The sequence below is a fragment of the Siniperca chuatsi genome, linkage group LG4 (genome assembly GCF_020085105.1).
Source record: "Siniperca chuatsi isolate FFG_IHB_CAS linkage group LG4, ASM2008510v1, whole genome shotgun sequence".
NCBI classification, from domain to species: Eukaryota; Metazoa; Chordata; class Actinopteri; order Centrarchiformes; family Sinipercidae; genus Siniperca; species Siniperca chuatsi.
This window is the reverse complement of record NC_058045.1, coordinates 93,085-112,500: the sequence shown is the minus strand read 5'-3', so window position 1 is coordinate 112,500 and position 19,416 is coordinate 93,085. Positions and strand designations below refer to the sequence as shown.

The 19,416-nt window shown below is 39.9% G+C and overlaps 1 protein-coding gene across 4 annotated transcripts in view; it reads left to right on the top strand.

Moving 5' to 3' along the window:
* LOC122874251 (A-kinase anchor protein 13-like) overlaps positions 1-6,202 on the top strand; it is a 153,654-nt gene extending 147,452 nt beyond the window's left edge. For all 4 annotated transcript variants that reach the window (XM_044191852.1, XM_044191850.1, XM_044191851.1 and 1 more), the window contains 2 exons: positions 91-295; positions 686-6,202. In XM_044191852.1, the coding sequence (XP_044047787.1) occupies positions 91-295; positions 686-738 (258 nt within the window). In that variant the 3' untranslated portion in view covers positions 739-6,202. The remainder of the gene's footprint in view (positions 1-90; positions 296-685) is intronic.
* The last annotated feature ends 13,214 nt before the right edge of the window (positions 6,203-19,416 follow it).

The following is a 19,416-nucleotide window of genomic DNA, read 5'->3' as shown; positions in this document are numbered from 1 at the left end:
ACAATCCAGTGTGTTTGTTGCAGTTTTGTAGGCTGTAATATGAGTCCTGCAACAACTACAGCTACTCTCCGTTTTCTGGATGTACTGCAGGTGGAGCTCTCATCCTCTGCTCCGACCAAAGAACCTTTCCTCCGCATTGGATCCAAGAGGATGGGCAAAAACTTTAACCCCTTCTCCTCGTCATCCTCCTCTAAGCCTCAGGGAGCAGAGAAGGAGGCCCAGCTCCCCACCAGACTGCTCCAGCTGGCCAAGCCCAAAGAGAAGAAGGACAAGAAGAAGAAGAAGCCACAGACAGGTACGATGAACAAAGTCTATCCTGACATTAATAGTTTATTGACAGTGCCAGACAATTTTTCATAGTCAAACTGCTTTAATAATCTCTTATCTATGTTTCTCCCCCCCACCACCAGAAAATTAAAGCAGTAGTCTGATATTTTGGGAAATATGCCTATTCACTTTCTGACGGAGAGTTAGATGTTCAGATGAACACCCCGTCTGTCCGTTAAATATGAAACTACAGCCAGCAGGTTAGCCGAGCTTAGCATAAAGACTGGAAACGGCGGAAACAGCTAGCCTGCTCTGTCCAACGCTAACAAATCCACCTACCAGCTCCTTTAAAGGTCATGTCACTGTTTTACAGGAGGTAATGTGCCAGATTATTATTTGTGTCTTAATGTCTCTTTAGAAAGCAAAGTGATGTTGGATCCTCAGAATGATGGAGACATCTTCTTCTGCTGAGGACCTGGACGATGCACATGTGAACTTCTAACCTTCCTGAGGAACCAGACAACTGGCCAGTGCAGCAAACAGGACCCAGAGTGTCCCTTAACTCTAGATTTGGATATAAAATGCCCACATGCGTCTTTGCTGACCATCATGGATGAGAAGCCAGCCGGGTTCCCAGGATGAAAGTCTGACTTACGTGCGTGTGTCCCCCAAGTGAACAAAGGTAATGACCTTCAACCAGAAACACCAGGCGAAGTAATGTTGAGGACTTTAATGGACAAATGTGCCAAGAATATCTCCTATAGCCTTCCATCGGGTAGAGCAGTGAGAGGAACACAAGAGGAAAACAGATCCTTGATTTCTTCCAGTTGTCAGTCAGAGATCATGTGTTAGACCAAGTCACATGATTTAACATCAACCAATAAGTGCCTTTTTTTTTTTCAAGTTTTGCTGGTGCTAACTTTGAATGCTTGTGATGCTGGTGACTCCTGAGTTTCAGTGAACAGTTACAGTAGGGGTCCCTAAATTTGCTTTAACTCCAGTTTTATCAGTCAAGCTGCCAAACAAGACCTAAGAGGGAGTAAGAGATGGCACACGACATGGTGTTTGGAACAGTTAGTAACGCCGTTTGTCTCTGTCCACACTGTGCTGAGGTCAGTGTGTGCAACACAGTCAATCCATGACACGTCAGTTACCAGAGAGAGGTGGATGAATCTGCAGAGACGGGCATGTCTCACGGTCCACTGAGGGGTCAGGACACAAGACGAAAGTGGGAATGATCAGCAAAGACTCTGATATTGTCTCTTTCTGTTGAATGTAATGACAGTGGAATGAAGTGCATTCTCAAAGCAGTTTTTAATAGTTGTTGTCAAATAATCACCTCCAATCTCTAGAAAGTCATCATTTTCTTGTAGTTGGTCATGAAATGTACCAGTCAGTATGGACAATATAATCAGAGATCATCTTTAGTCATCAATCAGTGGGACAATTCTGGCAGTGCAACTGTTGCAGCACAACAGGATCAGGAATACAAAGGTTTTAACATGCACTTTATACACATGAGAGAGTGATGCTTTATTTTAAGGGTCTGTCATTTCCTAAGAATTTTTGTTTTAAGCTGAAGAGATACAGGAAATGTGGAGGGGGGCGGGGTGACATGCACCCGGGCCGCTGTGGTAAGGACTCGGCCTTGTACCAGCCGAGCTTCCGGGGCGCCCCATTTCCTAATAATTTAATCTGAATTTCTTTTCAGTCATTTGGTACTAATTTCAGGGAACATGGGAACAAAGATGAGCTCCATTTATTATTGAAAACTTTTATTCTTCTATTTTTTATCTTGTGCTCGAAATCAATATCATCTGTCAGGACTTAGGGGGCTCCATGCGTATGCGTGCTTGTAGATACATTTCACATATTTTCCCATTTTTGCGTGTCCATTGAATTGAAATGATTTAATTACAAGTGTACCAATTGGACAGTGTTTCCCTATAAGCAGAATCAGATAACACAGTTATTTGTACAAGTCCTAGTAAATGACTATAAGACTGTAAAATAAAGCATTACCCTTAGTTATGTTGTGGTGGGACTCCAATAATACTGAATATAGGCTTTTACTGGATTTATATTGAGATGATATGATCATATCCTGTTATTGTCTTTCAAAATTCTGCGGTCAAAATGAATGATTCCAAGCACATCTGAATGGATGCAGAACAGTGGAACTCACTTCAGTGCACTGAACATCAGTTTGACTGAGCTCGACAGTTCAGTCTTGACCTTGGAAACATCAGCTGACAAAACAATCTCGTCTCAAGGTCCATTTAGTAGCTCTTCCGGAGCTTTCAACCACATTGGCAGATTGAGTTTACTCAGGCACCATGGAACTGTTGATGTTCAAAGTTGCCATGATTGTTGATGTAAATCAATTTGGATTCATTTCTAAGTAGTTTTACATACATTTGCCACTTTGTGATAAATATTGATATTTAGCTCTACTTAATAGTAGAAAAATAGAGAGAAGATAACCTTAACCCTCATGTAAGAAAAAACTAATCTTGTCGGGTTTGTTAAGGGCTCACAGTCACATCAATCAATGGCAATCATTATAGACAGAAACAGAGTCATTGACAGTTGGTAACGCTGTAGATTGTCAGATAGTGGCTGGATACTTTATTTAACTCAGTTGAAGAGAGGAGAGACGAGCCTTTAATTCTAATTTCCCCTGGTCCTTATGAGTATGTTTGATCATAGTTTTTTGGTAGGACACCCTCTTGTTTTCTGATCTGCGTCTATTTGTCATATTAGTTTGCCGTTGCTCAACACTTCCTCCATCTGTTTCACATTTAAATCCTTCAGTGGGTACTATCTCCTTCCTTTCCCTGAAGGTCTTATTTTGAAACAAAGTAGAATCAATCAAAGTGAATTCCAGAGGACACTGAGGATGACTGATGGAATAATGCTGTGGAAATACACATTATGTTGAAGTTACCATGTATGTCAGTACATTTACTGGTCATTAGATTTTTCTATACATATTTTGCTATTATTTCACACCCAGCCATTATTTGAGAATTTACAGTATATACCAAAGTCAGGTTTAACCTAGGGTCAGACTTTCCATGCGTGAAGCTGAAGTGTGAATTGAACTTTATACAGCAGTTTTTTTAGACTTGTTCCAACAGATGACTGTTTTGCATTTTATTGGAAAGACAATTCATAAGTGCATTGGATCATGAATGGTAAATGGACTGTACTTGTATAGCGCCTTTCTAGTCTTCCGACCACTCAAAGCACTTCACACACTGAGTGAAATGAGAGAAGAGAAAAACTATTTAAAAATAGTTTCTCTTAGAAGAACACTTGAAATCTACTTTAAATCCCTCTGTGCTCTGCATTGTACTGCAGAGATCCCTCTTAAACTGAATGTATGGGACAAGAACAAATACAACCAATACTCCAGGGAGCAAAAACAGCAGCATCTGTTAATACCCAACCCTTCCTCAAAATCCTTCCCCATAATCCTCAGATTGTGTGTCTTTTCCTGTACACGTCCCCTCTCCAGCCCTGCTGGCATTGATAACACACCAACACACAGTGGATGCCCTGAGGCTCATATTCATCCCCTCTCATCTATCCACAATAATAACTCATAGCTTTAGACTTGCACCACATTGATTTTTTCCTCCTATTCTCTTTCTAAGCTCCCGAAGCCATTCATAGGAAGCCGCAGTCTGAAGAATAATATTTCAGCCCACAGTGTCATTTCCCGCCTTGCTGCTGAGAGGAGCAGATAGCACAGCAGCCCATCTCTAATTCACTGCACCCTGACCCTATTGTTCTCTCTCCCTCTCATTATTGTGTGCGATCACCAGCAGTGGTTGGTCTTCCTCAGTCCTTCAGTCTTCTGATTCAGAAGCAAAAACAATCAGGTTCCTTTGGAGACTTATTCATAGTTGTGTCCCTGCAGATTCACATCAAAACCAGAAATATATTTTTACAGTATCACACAGCCTTAATAGAACTTAAATGAGAGAAATGTTATATACATGAGTTGTGCCTTAAAGTTTTTTCTGCTACAGCTTACAGATCCGCTCTGTAAATAAGATGCCATGTGCTCTCTTTTGCAAAAAAGTAAAAAGATATTTCATAGTTTTTGTTGTCATGATAGTGCCCCCTGTCTTTGCATTAACCAGTCAGAATGCTGTTGTTGTCTGTCTACAAAGACAACTGTATTTGCATAAAGCTGTAACCGTCACTGTTCTATCATTGGCTGACAGAGACACATCACGAAGAGAGCTGCAGACTTTGAACAACAACCTACTTTAGCTTTCTAGCTAATGTTTCCTTCTTCTCTGCAGACACACGTCACACCTTGGCTTGCTAACAAGCTTTCAAACAAACATCCACCAGGGAAAAGTATACCGCTAACAGCAGTTTGCAGGTTAGAGAGCTAATTAGTCAGCTGTGTCACACTGAACAGCTTAAAAATGTACCTGCAAATATCAACGGTCAGTTTGAATGCGAAATCATGTAGTACACCACTCTTAACAAAACACTGTCTGTCCTTAGCTGCAGAGCTACATTTAGCAGCACCATTCAGTTTATACGGTGTCTTTGTTGAGAGGCTAAAGGAGCATTTCTGATGGATCTCCAAAGATGTTTTTTTGTTCCTTTCAGTGATTAAAAATATGAACAATAAATGTAAAAATCAATTTGATATGCAAGAAAGATGGCTAATTGTGATTTAAGTTGGATTGAAATACAGATTTAGTCTTCCATGTATGAGCACTATGAAATGTTGTGAAATGGACAGTAAAACCCAAGAACTGCCAAATTAAAAAATAAATGTCTAGGATATTAGATTACAACCCCTCTTAATTCATTACTTGTGTTGTGTTTAATGTATTTAATCAGGATGTGTATTTTTATATGTATGTTTCTAATTATTAACTTTTTTATTTTTAAAGATAAATGAAGAATTTATTTTTCAAAGCCTGCAGATACATGGTCACATATGGTGTAATGCTACTTGTAAATTAAACAACCTAAGCTGTCTGAAAAGAAAGATTAACAAGCGCATAGTCCAAATCTATTCACCATCTTCTTTCATTTACTAAAACCCATCATCTATCTTTTTCAACACTGTTCTACATTTCAAGCTAAAGGCACCAAGGATGAAATCTTGTGATGTTTTCTTCGTATAAATCATAGCAGCACTGCCACGTGGTAGCAACCAGAGTCCTGCTGTGAAGAGGGAGATTAGTTTAAATACCAATTTACACTTCCACCCCCTCTCTGATCCAGACAACCCCCCAAAGTGACGTCCTTCAGTGGGTTTCAGTGTCCTTAAGTAAAAACCAGACATTTTTACTTCAGTGTAGTTTTAATCAGTGGAAATGAGTCCACAGAGGTATGTATATGCAGGGCTGTTCTCCACAGTTTTTTCCCTTGAACACTTCTACACTTCAATACACAATCTTCCGCTTTTGGATCCCTGAAAATAAAATAAGCTAAATCACAGAAACAATGTTTGATCAGAGAGTTTAGTGGTTTGAAAAGGAAGTGAAACCTGAAATCTTGTGTTTTGCTGAGAGCTGAGCATGCTGGGAGGCCTGGCTCTCTTCTCCTCCACATTGTTCCCATTCAGTGTGCACTAGAATTTTACTAAAACCATTCATACAACTTTACAAACTCACATTAGACCTTACAGTTTTTGCACTGTGAGCTTTTTGAAATGTATTTGTACTAAAAACAGAAGGTACAAAGTTTATTTTATGTACAAAGAAAAAAAGGGCAAAGCAACAAATTTTGTAAATATGTATTATGTACAAATTTGAACTTCCAAAGTATTGATGACTGTGGATTTTGTTTAGTTTGATGATTGTTTTTTTAAAATAAATAATAAAGCTTTATTTATCTGTCGTCCTGTACAGTAATTTTCTCTCATCAATAAATAACTATGCTGTTTGTCATGTGATGCATGTTGTGTGATTCTTTTGATTAAGGGAGGAAGAACACAAGACAAAAAATAAAAAAAACACAAGAAGAATGAATTGAAAATGAGGTAAAGTGTTAAAAATGAGAACTCTGGTGTGAGAGAAGAGAGAAAAGTCATGACAAAGTGTAAAGGCTGCTGGTGTCCTCTAGAGGCTGCATTGTTCATTTCACCATACCAATGATCCCACAGGAGAGAAGCTTGATAACTGAAGGCTTTGGCTCCCATTCTACTTTTGGAGGCTCTAGGAGCCACAAGTAACCCTGCATTCTGGGAGCGCAGTGTTCTAGTCGGGTAATAAGGTATTATGAGCTCTTTAAGATACGATGGTGCCTGACCATTACAAGCTTTGTAGGTGAGGAGAAGGATTTTAAATTCTATTCTGGATTTTACAGGGAGTGTCAGGCAGTGCAGAGAAGCTAATATTGGAGAAATACGATCTCTTTTCCTAGTTCTTGTCAGTACACGTGCCTCAGCATTCTGGATCAACTGGAGCGACTTATTCGGGCAACCTGATAATAAGGAATTGCAATAGTCCAGCCTAGAAGTAACAAATGCATGGACTAGTTTTTCTTTCATCATCATTTTGAGACAATGTTAGGTAGGTGAAAGAAGGCAGTCCTTGAAGTTTCTTAAATGTGGGAGTTAAAGGATAAGTCCGAAGTTCCTTACGGTGGTGCTAGAGGCCAGGGCAATGCCATCTAGAGTAACTTTATCTTTAGATAATGTGTCTCGGTGGGCCAAGTACAATAACTTCAGTTTTGTCAGAGTTTAACATCAGAAAATTGCAGGTCATCCAGGTTTTAAGCAGCCTAGTTGGAATGGGGTCTAAAAGACCGATTGATGGCTTAGATGAATTAATCGTTGAAGTTAGTTGACGAAGGTCGATAGAAGCAAAGCAGTCAAAATATATATCAGGTTTTACTGTTGTTTTTAAGGTTCCTGTATTTGAAGATAAGTCGGTACCGGTTGAAGGCAGGACTTGATGAATTTATTCTCTAACAGTTAAAATTTTATTATTGAAGAAACTCATGAAGTCATTACTACTGAGGGTTATAGGAATACATGTGTCATGGACTAAGCTCCATTCAGCTTAAACACTCCCAAGAAACTCCAGGACATAGATGATTCATTTCCATAAAGTTTACTGGGCATATTGTGAAACTGTAATGCAATACAAATGTAATATGTATTAATATTAAATCCAAATACAAAGTGAGAAAAAACAGCACGGATTATCTACACAGCGGTGAGCTATATAGTAAACGCAATCGAGCTAGTAAACAATCAGCAGTAATAAACATAAAGCTAACTTAGCCGTCTCAATAACATCAAAAGATGAAAATAGGCACTATCCTAATATTATATGATGAGAAATACTCACAGACATTGCTTTAGCAAAAGAGAAGAGGAGAAAGCGATTGCCTGAGAACGGATGACCGGTAGAGCTCGCACACTGCTGTAACTGACTACTGCACGGCGACCTACTTCCTGATTCAAGACGTGCACCGGTATTACGTTACTATAGTTACAGAAATAAACAGGTCGCGCTGTACTGCTGAGACAAAATAAAAAATACTTATTTTTCTAAAGCGGCATGACAACATGGTTCAATAGAGCTATGACTCTCTGTCAGCCTGAAAAGAAACCTGGGGTTGTTTCTATTGTCCTCTATTAATGATGAGTAGTAAGCTGCTCTGGCATTACGGAGGGCTTTCCTATATGTTATAAGATCTTGCCAGACTAAACGAGATTCTTCCAGGTTGTTGGAAGGCCATTTCCTTTCAAGTTTGTTGTTTGCTTTAATTTGCGGGTTTGGGGGTTATACCATGGAGCTTACCTTCTTTTGTTTTATTACCTTCGTTTTTAGGGGAGCGATCGAATCGAGTGTCATTCGCAGGGAGCTGCAGCGCTATCAACTAGATGGTCAATTTGGGAGGGGCTGCGATTTGCAAAGGAGTCCTTTGTTATATTGAGACATAACATTGAATTAAATGCAGATGGGGTCGCTTCCTTGATTCTAGCCACAGCAATATCAGATAGACATCTAGAGTAGGAGTTTTTGCTTAATGGCGTGTAGTCCAGCAATAGCAGTTCAAAAGTTATTTAGTAATGGTAAGATAAAGAAGGATACTGTGGAAAGACTATTAAATGTTCAATTTCAATGCCATATACCAGAACAAGGTCGAGGGTGTGGTTAAAACGGTGAGATGCTTCATGTAAACTCTGACTAAAGCCAACTGAATCTAATAATGAGATAAATGCAGTACTACGGCTATCAATTTCAACATCCATGTGAATATTGAAATCACCTACAATAATTACTTTATCTATTTTAAAGACTAAACTTCATAAAAACTGTGAGAATTCAGTTAAAAATTCAGAATAAGGACCAGGAGAGCGGTACACTATAACAAATAGAATTTGCTGTCGTGTTTTCCAGGTTGGATGTGAAAGACTAAGAACAAGGCTTTTGAATTAGTTATAATTTAGTTTAGGTTTAGGGTTGATTAATAGGCTTGAGTCAAAGATGGTTGCAACTCCACCTCCTCGGCCAGTGCCTCGAGGAATGTGAGTATAAATATGACTGGGCGGAGTGGATTCATTTAGGCATATTCTAACATATTTTAACATATTCTTCATGACCCAGCCAGGTTTCAGTAAGACAAAATAAGTCAATATGATACTCTGATATTAAATCGTTCACTAGTACTGTCGTAAGTGGGGTGCATAGAAAACTACGGAGTCCGACATTGTCTTTGCATATGTACACACCGACTCAACATTAAATTTAGTGACAGCTGATTGGCATAATTGGGAGTCGTTACCGCTGACGTGAATAACAATCTTAGTGTATTTACGCTTATCCTTAGTCAGCAGTTTTAAATAAGATTCAACGTCGCCCACTCTGGCCCCAGGAATACATCTGACTCTGGTCGCTGGTGTCGCTAAGTTCACGTTTCTCAAAATGGAGCTGCCAATAATCAGAGTTGGTTTCTCAGCAGGTGTGTCGCTGAGTGGGGAGAACTTGTTAGAACCATGAACAGGTTGGTGGTGAACCGTGGGCTTCTGCTTAGGGCTATGCTTCCTTCGGACAGTCACCCAGCCTCCCTGGTTTCCCATCTGCTCATTAAGCCTCGCCTCCAATGCTACAAATAAACTACATTTATTACATGTACCATTATCACTAAAGGAGGCAGAGGAATAGCTAAACATTTGACACACCAAGCAGGAGACAGCAGGGGAGTGAGAGAGAGCGAGGGAAGCCATTGCTAGCTGCTAAACTAAAGAATGGTAGCTAGCAAAACTGAATAGTGTGTAAACTGTGGGAATAACGAGAAAGTCATTAAAAGGACTAGAGAGCTATAAGTGCTTGAGTAGAACTAGGGTACATTTAAATGTATAGCAGATAGTTAGTCACTATAATGAAGAATAGAACAAAATTAACTGTGATTGTGGGAGAAAAACCTTCAGCTCGACCAGATTCAATTCAATTCAATTTTATTTATATAACGCCAATTCATAACAGAAGTTATCTCATTGCACTTTTCCTATAGAGCAGGTCTAGACTGTACTCTTTATAATATTAATTACAGAGACCCAACAAATCCCACCATGAGCAAGCATTTGGCAAGGAAAAACTTCCTTTCAGAGTCAGAAACCTTGGACAGAACCAAACTCAATGGTGGGCGGCCATCCGCCGGTTTTGAGAGAGAGAAAGAGAGAGAGACAGAGTGGGGGGCACAATGCAAATACCACCTAGAATTATTTATTTTTTAAATAGTAGAATAGTAATTGTAGTGTTAATATTAATAAATTAGTAATAATAGGAATGACAGCTATAGGAAAAATATTGTCAGTATTAGTAACAGAACCAATAACAACAGAGCCAATAACAACAACTGTAGTAGCAGTTGTCAAGCAGGAACACGGGGGTGGCCCACAACCACATACCCAGACCCCGCAGCTCCGGAGGCAGAAATCAGCTGAAACCTGCTAAAAGCGACAGACGGAGAGAGGAGAGCTTTATCACAGAGGAAAGTCTTAAGCCTACTCTTAAATGTGGAGATGGTGTCTGCCTCCCGAACCCAAACTGGGACCTGATTCCACAGGAGAGGAGCTTGATAACTGAAGGCTCTGGCTCCCATTCCACTTTTGGAGACTCTAGGAACCACAAGTAACCCTGCATCCTGGGAGCGCAGCATTCTAGTCGGGTAATAAGGTATTATGAGATCTTTACGATATGATGGTGCCTGACCATTAAGAGCTTTGTAGGTGAGGAGAAAGATTGTCTTCACACAATGTTTAATTCTTCTTCAATAAAACACTTGAGTTGAATAGAGTCCAATGCAATATAGATTTTACTGTAATATCAAAACAAAGTACATGTAAAACCGAGTTGGTTCATGAAGCAACTGAACAGGCTCAGTTGTGCATTCACTTATATTTTCAAAACATGCTCCTCCTGGCTGGTTGTTGGGATGTTACCTATTGGTCCATAATCAAAACACGGAAATCATTGACAGTCTCTGATTGGTTATCAATTATTGTGCCATTACACTTTTACCCGCGCGAGGGTGCCATTACACAAGGAAACTTCTAATTAAAGACAGGAAAACATAATTACCTTGAATACATTGGGTAAAGATAAGGATAAGGTTGTTTGTGAGAAACTAAAACAGGAGGACTCGGGCAGAGAGCTATGACTCCTGAGAAGAGCGTCTTTTTTGTCTCTTTATCAGATAGAAAGAGTTTATCACAAAACTTCCCAGGCTCTGTTCAATGGATTCTTTGATAAAAATGGAGCATATCATAACTCTGCAACAAACGAGCACCCTCTGACCTTCGGCAAAACACATCAAAGCCCACAGCTGTTGATAATACATGTGTACACAGAGCATGCACATTTTATTGAGCAAGTTATGAATTCAAGGAGTTAACCTCTTGTTTACCAGGTGACAACACTGCCACATACTGACCAACAGACAGACGTCTGCAACCATCATAAATCTGTATAATATTGTAGCTATTATACTGTATTAAGCAAACTGTATTGTTTAACCTTATGCCACTTATTAGTAGTATTACAAATGGGTGTTAAAGTTAATAAAAATTCATTAGCCATAATGATGTCTGAGTATGTGATATTTTGCGCGTAAAACTTAAATTAAATTCACTAGTCAGAACAACATGAGCCTTAGGCTGGACTGCACATGGTTATTTCATTTTACCTTTTATTCTCTTAATAAGTATTTCTTTAAGTTTTCTTTTCCTCGCCAAAGTCCGTTTTTCTAAGCAAGCCTTTAATGACTCGGTAGTAAACTGAAGAGTTCCTTTTGACTTTACCACTAACTCTCACGATTTTTGCAACGTTATTTTTTTCTCTATATAAAATTAAATTGTACTTCCCTCTGTTATGAATTGGCGCTATATAAAAATAAAAAAATAAATTGTGTTTTAAAGTCTATGTTCTAACACAACAAAAACATTAGTGCTCAAAAACTTTGAATCCTACATTTCCCAGAGAAGAGTGCCAGCAGCGCCTTGGCCCTGACCTTCACCGTCAGCCCTAAAAGAGAGACCTCATCAGCGGTGACCATCTCACGGAGTCACCGGGGAGCGGCCTCCGGTACCTTCCTCTGCACAGTGGATTCACCCTGCACACCACGTGAGGTTTATTTCACCACTCAACATCTGCTATTTCATCTGTTGTGTTTGTTATTTTCTTTATACCTTATACCGTCATTTATTCAGTTATTAGGCATTTAGCTGTAAATAAATGTCCTGATTTAATCAGTAAGAAGTTGTTTGTGTGTTTTCTTTGAAGCAGAAGACAAGGTCAATCTTTCGAAAAGAATAATAAAGAAAAATAAAGAGTACGGTCTAGACCTGCTCTATAGGAAAAGTGCAATGAGATAACTTCTTCTGCTTAGTGCTTCTGTTCCTGTGTGCACTGACGTGACAGTGAGCAGCTGTAACAAAAGAGTTTCCCCTCGGGGATCAATAAAGTATTTCTGATTCTGATTCTGAATTGGCGCTATATAAATAAAATTGAATTGAATTGAAAACTGAATTGAACTCAGTCCTTCTTAGAGACTGATCAACTTTTGGGCATTTGGGGGTATTCCACATAGGATAATGGAGTTAACTACATGACAGGTGTAGGGGGGCTGTGAAGGGAGGAACTTCCAAAAATACTGTTAAAAGATCCAGCAGACAACAGCAACAAAAGACATCAAAAGTAAGTGTTTTCAAAAATGTTATAGTATCTTTTTATCAGATATATTTTTTATTTTTAAAATATACTTATTTTCAAAACAGCACTGAATTGCATGGCAGAATCCCAGAAATTCAAGCAGTGGATCAAGAAAGAGGACATACTTCTCAGGTAGGGGGTGTGATACTGCAGGTGTCTGAGACGAATATATACTATTCATGATTCTTTTAAAATAAAAGTGATATATTGCTTTTAAAATAACTTGATACATGTTGTTGTCTCTAGAAGAACGCCATTTATTTGATGAAATCACTCAAAGAAGTATCGGCATATACTCATGGTTGTTAGAAACAAAGAAGAAGTATCGCCAAGTGCTTGCTCATGGTGGGATTTATTGGGTCTCTGTAATTAATATTATAAAGAGTATGGTCTAGACCTGCTCTATAGGAAAAGTGCAATGAGATAACTCGAGATATGTATGATATGAGATAAACTGTTATGAATTGGCGCTATAGAAATAAAAGTGAACTGAAGTATCCAAACACATACCCCAGAAGTAGAGGTCTGTATTCTGGATCCAAAAATGTACACTTGAAATCGTTTTAAATAAGATTGTTTTATGTTTTGTTTTCATGATTTAATCTGTGTAATTGACAATGCGTGTGTGTGTGTGTGTGTGTGTTTAAATGATCAAAACAGATACTATTAGTGTCTCAGATAGACCACAGGCAAGGCCTGTTGAAAATCAGAAACCAGAAGATGCGGATCCCGTTATGATACTCGATTCCCAAGATTTGGTTTAGTATTTTGTATTCAAATATGTATTTTGTAAATAGACTGTTTTAAACAACATATTGTTTGTGATTTAACTTGTGTATGTGTGTGTGTGTGTGTGTGTGTGTGTGTTTTATATGGTCAAAACAGACCCTAAATGTGCCCCAGATACTCCGGTGACATCATCCCAGACCATACGGATCAGTGATACACCAGTGTCAGGACCTTCTGAATAACCTAAGCGAATTCCAGACACCCCAAACCTGAGAGAGGTGGCCTTAATTCTAGCCCCAAGTCTTCTGCATCCTGAGTCAGCATGCAAAGAGTCTTCAGAGTTACTGGACTGGACGGACGCCCAGATCCAGTGTTGGGACGATAGCAGTTTTCCCCTGGATGAACCACAGACATCATTACGCCATTGGTACAAAATTCAACAGCCGCTTCAAAACAAGACTTACACATATTCGCAAAAAGAAGAGTCTCGAGCTATTGCAAAAAATGGGTATACTGAAACGTGATGCCTCAATTCAATTCAATGTTATTTATATAGCGCCAATTCATAACAGAAGTTATCTCATTGCGCTTTTCCCATAGAGCAGGTCTAGACCGTACTCTTTATAATATTAATTACCCAACAAATCCCACCATGAGCAAGCACTTGGCGACCACAAAAGAGCTAGTCCATGTGATAAGACAAAATATTGTGATGATTGCTATATGACAGCTACAACAAAAATGCAGTAGGGCATAAAAAAGGTAAATGTGGTCATTGTGGGAATCTGTTAAAATCAGACATACAACATCAGGGTTTCATTCAACCAGAAAAACCGTCACCGCCCCAGATTAAATATATCTTTTATGACTTTGAAACACGAACACATAACAACAAACACAGTTTTTGTCTGTGCAATTGATTTTGAAAACCAAATTTGGTGTGCCTCTGGTGAAAGTTACGTCGATCCCTTTGTGAAAAAATTTAGGCACAAAGTACAAAAACTACATGTTCATGGCACACAATGCGTCCAGATTTGATAATTACATCATGTTGGAATACTTCGCCGACCAGGGGATCACCCCGAGACTAATTATGCGTGGTAGTAAAGTCATATTAATGCACGACGATGTATACAAACAAAGGTGGCTCGATTCTTTCAGTTTCCTTCCAATGGGCTTATCGACAGCTCCCGATGCGTTGGGTTTGAAAGTTGCCAAAAAAGGTTATTTCCCACACCTATTCAACACAGCTGAAAATGCTAACTATGTGGGACCGTGTCCAGATCCATATTTTTATGGATATGCCAACATGGTAAATGGACTGTACTTATATAGCGCCTTTCTAGTCTTTCTGACTACTCAAAGCGCTTCAACTACATATAACATGTCTGACAAAGACGGGGCAACTTTCATGCAGTGGTACAATACAGTGCATCATGGGGTGTTTGTTTTCCATGCTGAGCTCCAAGCGTATGGGATCAATGATGTTGTTGTGTTGCGTAAAGCATGTGTACCGTGAAGCATTTATCGAGTGCACCAAATTGGTGCAAAATCCTTTTGATTACACCACACTTGCTTCATGTTGCATGGCTGTGTTTAAAACACAATTCCTGACCCCTGACATACTGGCATTGACATATGATGGTGCTTACATCAATCAAAACAAGTCTTTCTCTAATGTGTCTATACAGTGGCATTGAATTTGAGGCTTTCAAAAACAAGTTAGAAATTTGGCATACCCCCAATCATGGCCAAGAACAAATTAGTCCATATCATGCTGACAGAATTTGCGAACGAGACAATGTATGGCCTATGAGTTTGCTGGTTGTTTTTAGCATGATTGTCCCAAGTGCTACAATCCCGGACATAAAAATTCTGTAAACGGTATTGCATTTGGTGTTCTTTACAGACAGTTTAAAGAAAAAATACAAGCTCTTAGACGCACAAACTCCATGTCCGGGTGATGTAGGAATGCGAGTGGGAACAAACCAAAAAAAGAGACCAGATTCTGCATGACTTTTTGAAAAGTTACGAGATGTCTCAAAGGCTCGTCCCACAAAAGGCGCTGTTTGAGGGTCGCACCAACGCGTACAGACTACACTACAAAGTTGCTGAGGGTGAGAAAATGTATTATTACGACTTCACATAGTTGTATCCAACTGTGCAGACTTGTGAAAGTTACCCAACTGGATTACCCCAAAGTAATCTTGAAAATTACTTTGGGGTGATAAAATGTACTGTGCTACCTCCCAGGGGTTTGTATCGTGCTTCCATATTGCTGTAACAATAAGCTAATGTTTCCTTTGTGTAGAACATGTGCAGAGGTTCAAAACCAGACCAGTGCCTGTAACCACACAGATCCTGAGAGAGTCCTCTTGGGAACTTGGGTCAGCTTAGAGCTGCAAAAGGCTGTTGAGAAAGGTTATATTGTCACCAAGATTGATGAGGTTTGGCATTTTGCAGAGAAGAGCAACGATTTGTTCAAAGAGTATGTAAAAACCTTCCTACAGCGAAAACAAGAGGCTTCAGGATACCCTAGGTTTGCAAAAGATGAAGAATCCAAAGCAAAATACATACAGGACTATTATGATAAAGAGGGTATTCGGTTAAATCCAGAAAAAATAGCTGTCAACAAAGCTGTGGGAAGCATCAACAAACTGTTGCTCAACTCCTTGTGGGGTAGTTTTTCGATGCATGGAAACCAGGCTACATGCGAAACTAGTGACAGACCCTAAACAATTTGCCCGCTACATGTTTAGCGACCAGTATGATGTCAGACAGTTTGCATTTGTATCTGATGATGTTGCTCTTGTTCAGTGGAGATACAGAATGGCACAGGCTGCTAAAATAAAAAACATGAACATATTTGTTGGAGCCTTTACGTCGGCTCATGTAAGACTTATGCTTTATGATCTGATGGACAAGCTAGGGGAGAGATGTATCTATTCTGACACAGACAGTGTTGTTTTTTTGGCAACGGATGGAAATTGGGTCCCAGAGAAAGGTCTCTTTTTAGGGAACCTAGCTGATGAAATTAATGGAGACACCGGTGATGATGATTACATTGTAGAATGTGTGTCCAGTGGTCCAAAATGTTATGCTTATCAGACTCTGAACAATAAGAAAATGCAAAGGGGTCACTCTGAATGCGCGCAACGCCACCGTGGTCACACACAACACCCCATCAGACACAATAGTGAGGAATAAAAAAGCATTTGAGCTAAAAAACAAATAAGTTGTTCAAAGGCTTCAAGTGGTGTAAACCAAATGTAGCGTCTTCTCTGATCTGACAACCTTACCCTATGGCTATTAAAAATGGGTGATAGAGAGAATGTTGATTTTGATTTTAGACTACAGCATCCATTTAGCGTAGAAAAGGTTTCAGTTGTAGTCATCTGGACACTGTTTTCAGAATCAAGACGTTTCGGCTCCCATCCGGAAGTCATTCTCAATTGTGAAAAAATGGGACGGGAACTAGAAATTTAAGCTACTCTGTGTTACATAAGCCCTGCCCTCAGGAAGGAGTCTATCTGAGTATCTGTTAATTAGCTAGTTTCACCTGAAACTGACCTAATTGTTCCAAGATGGCCCAGTAATCAGTAATCAGGCCTATTGTTTTCTGGCTGCACCTTCCTCATCACTGTTAAGTACCTGATTAGCATATGATTGGCGTGACCAAGGTGTTAATACACTCTGATAGACTTTGGGCAGATTGAATCTCAGTCCACCATTTCTGTTCAAAGAGGGGTTCTCTTTTTTCACAAATATGGCTTCCTTGACACCCGTTCAAACCAACTCTTCTCTCTACTTAGAATCTTCACCTCGTTGTCTTCAAATGTGTGGTTTGTAGCTTTTAGATACAAATGCACGGCGCTCTGTGATCCTGAGTTAGCGTGTCGTCTGTGCTGATAAAGTCTTTTGTGAAGTGGCTGTTTGGTCTCACCTATGTACCGTTCTTTGCAGTTTTCCTCACTGCATTGAATGGAGTAAACTACATTGCTCTGTTTTTGTGTGGGCATCTTGTCCTTAGGGTGAACGAGTTTCTGTCTTAAAGTGTTGTCTGGTTTAAAGAAAACAGGAACATCATGCTGTCTAAAGATCCTTTGTAGTTTTTCAGACAGTCCAGATACATAAGGAATAGAGACACCGTTCCTTCTTGGTTCTGTTACACTTTTGTCCTGTTTTTTGGCTCTTTTAACTTTGTTGATAGCCCAAGTAGGATAACTACAGGCTGAGAGTGCATTCTGGACATGCCTCTCCTCTTTCTTCTTACCCTCTGAGCCGGTGGGCACTTCTTGGGCTCTGTGTTGTAATGTCCGGATTACACCCAGCTTGTGCTGTAATGGATGGTGTGAGTCAAAGCCTAAATTTCTAGTTCCCGTCCCATTTTTTCACAATTGAGAATGACTTCCGGATGGGAGCCGAAACGTCTTGATTCTGAAAACAGTGTCCAGATGACTACGACTGAAACCTTTTCTACGATAGAACACTCCTGGACGAATGAGGGACTACACCGTCCCAGCATCCATTTAGTCTAATTTTATCAAATTGTGGAAAGACTTATTTTGTAAAAATGTTGATTGAAAAGGCTGAAAAACTGATCTCAAAAAATACTGAAAACATAGTATGTTTGTCATGCTGACAGTCATTGTATGACGATTTGTTAAAAATTAGAAATGTAAATTTTATTGAAGGTTTGCCTTTGTCTTTATGTGATGATGCATTGTTATCTGTAAATTATTATTATTTTGCACAAAATGTCTTCCTCAAAGAACATTACTTCATAGACTAAACAAGGAGAATTTGTATTTAATGGGAATATTATGAAAGGCTCGCATGTGTATGATTTGATAAGCAATGTGACTGCTACTCACAATGTGAAATGTGAACTCTTAAGTTCCTGCAAAGACATCCGCCTCTGTCATCATTGGGAAGAATATTTTGGTGCCGAAACCCGGGAAGTAAGGACTTTATGAATTTTTTCAAACGAAGTGAACAGCTAACGGCTATTGCTAACAGCCGAGATGACAGAGGGACTAGAGCAGATGAAAAGGAAGCGCGCCACTATACGTGCCGCTACGACCAAGCTGTTAACCCGTCTAGACGAGGAAGTGGGCAAAGAAAGACCAGATACTAGCAAAATACGTGAATTCCTGGCAGTTTTATCATCGAAAGGAAGAAAGTTTAATAGACTTAGACAAAGGCATTGAAGATGAGACTGCTACAGATGATCTGGAGGCGGAGGTCGGGAGCACTATTGAATACATGGACCGCATTCTCACATGAAAGGTTCGCGCCTCTAGCATCATTGAAAGATCACTGGAGGCCACGAGAGAGACCGAGAGGGCGAGTAAGCGACGTAAGCTCCGGATCAAATGCATCCCAATCCAGACAGACTGTTAAACTTCCCAAGCTAATGATAGCCAAATATGATGGTGAAATAAGCCTGTGGCAGGAATTCTGGTCAGTATGAAACAGCTATTCACGAAAATGATGCGTTTTGCAAGACAGATAAGTTTACTTACCTCAGATCCTATTTGACTGGAGCAGCAGCTAGAACTATTGCAGGGCTCACAACAACAGATGACAACTATGATGCTCCAATAGAGTTACTCCAGACCGGTTTGGGGAGAAAGGACATTGTGATTAGTGCCCACATGTCTAAACTGTTGAACTTGACTCCAGATCCAGATACGCAGCTTGGAGTCATTAGGAGTTCACAGTGACACTTATGGCTGCTTGCTATGTCCAGTGCTTATGCAGCTCATCCCAGAAGATATAGCATTAGCCTACACCCGCAGACCGGACTCGACCAATGAATGGAAGGTGCCTGAGCTGATCCAGTTTCTACAGAACGAGGTGCAGAGCAGAGAATGGGCGCTCCAGCTTACCACACCCGGTCACACTATAAAGGACCTTACTCCAAACAACAAGCCAACGGGGAAGACGTCCTACGCCGGTGATGTTAAACCCAGAAAGTGGAATGTCCCATCGGTGACTGCTTTGCACACAGTTAACAGCGCACCCCAGACCTGTGTGTACTGTGACAGTAGTAACCACAAACCAGAGAACTGTCCAGACCATACAGTAGGTGCACGCAAAGAAAAACTGAGAAAACTGGGTAGGTGTTATGTATGTTTAGGACCAAAGCACATAGCAAAGTACTGCAGAGCTAAAGTTTCATGTAGCTTATGCAACTGCAGACACCACC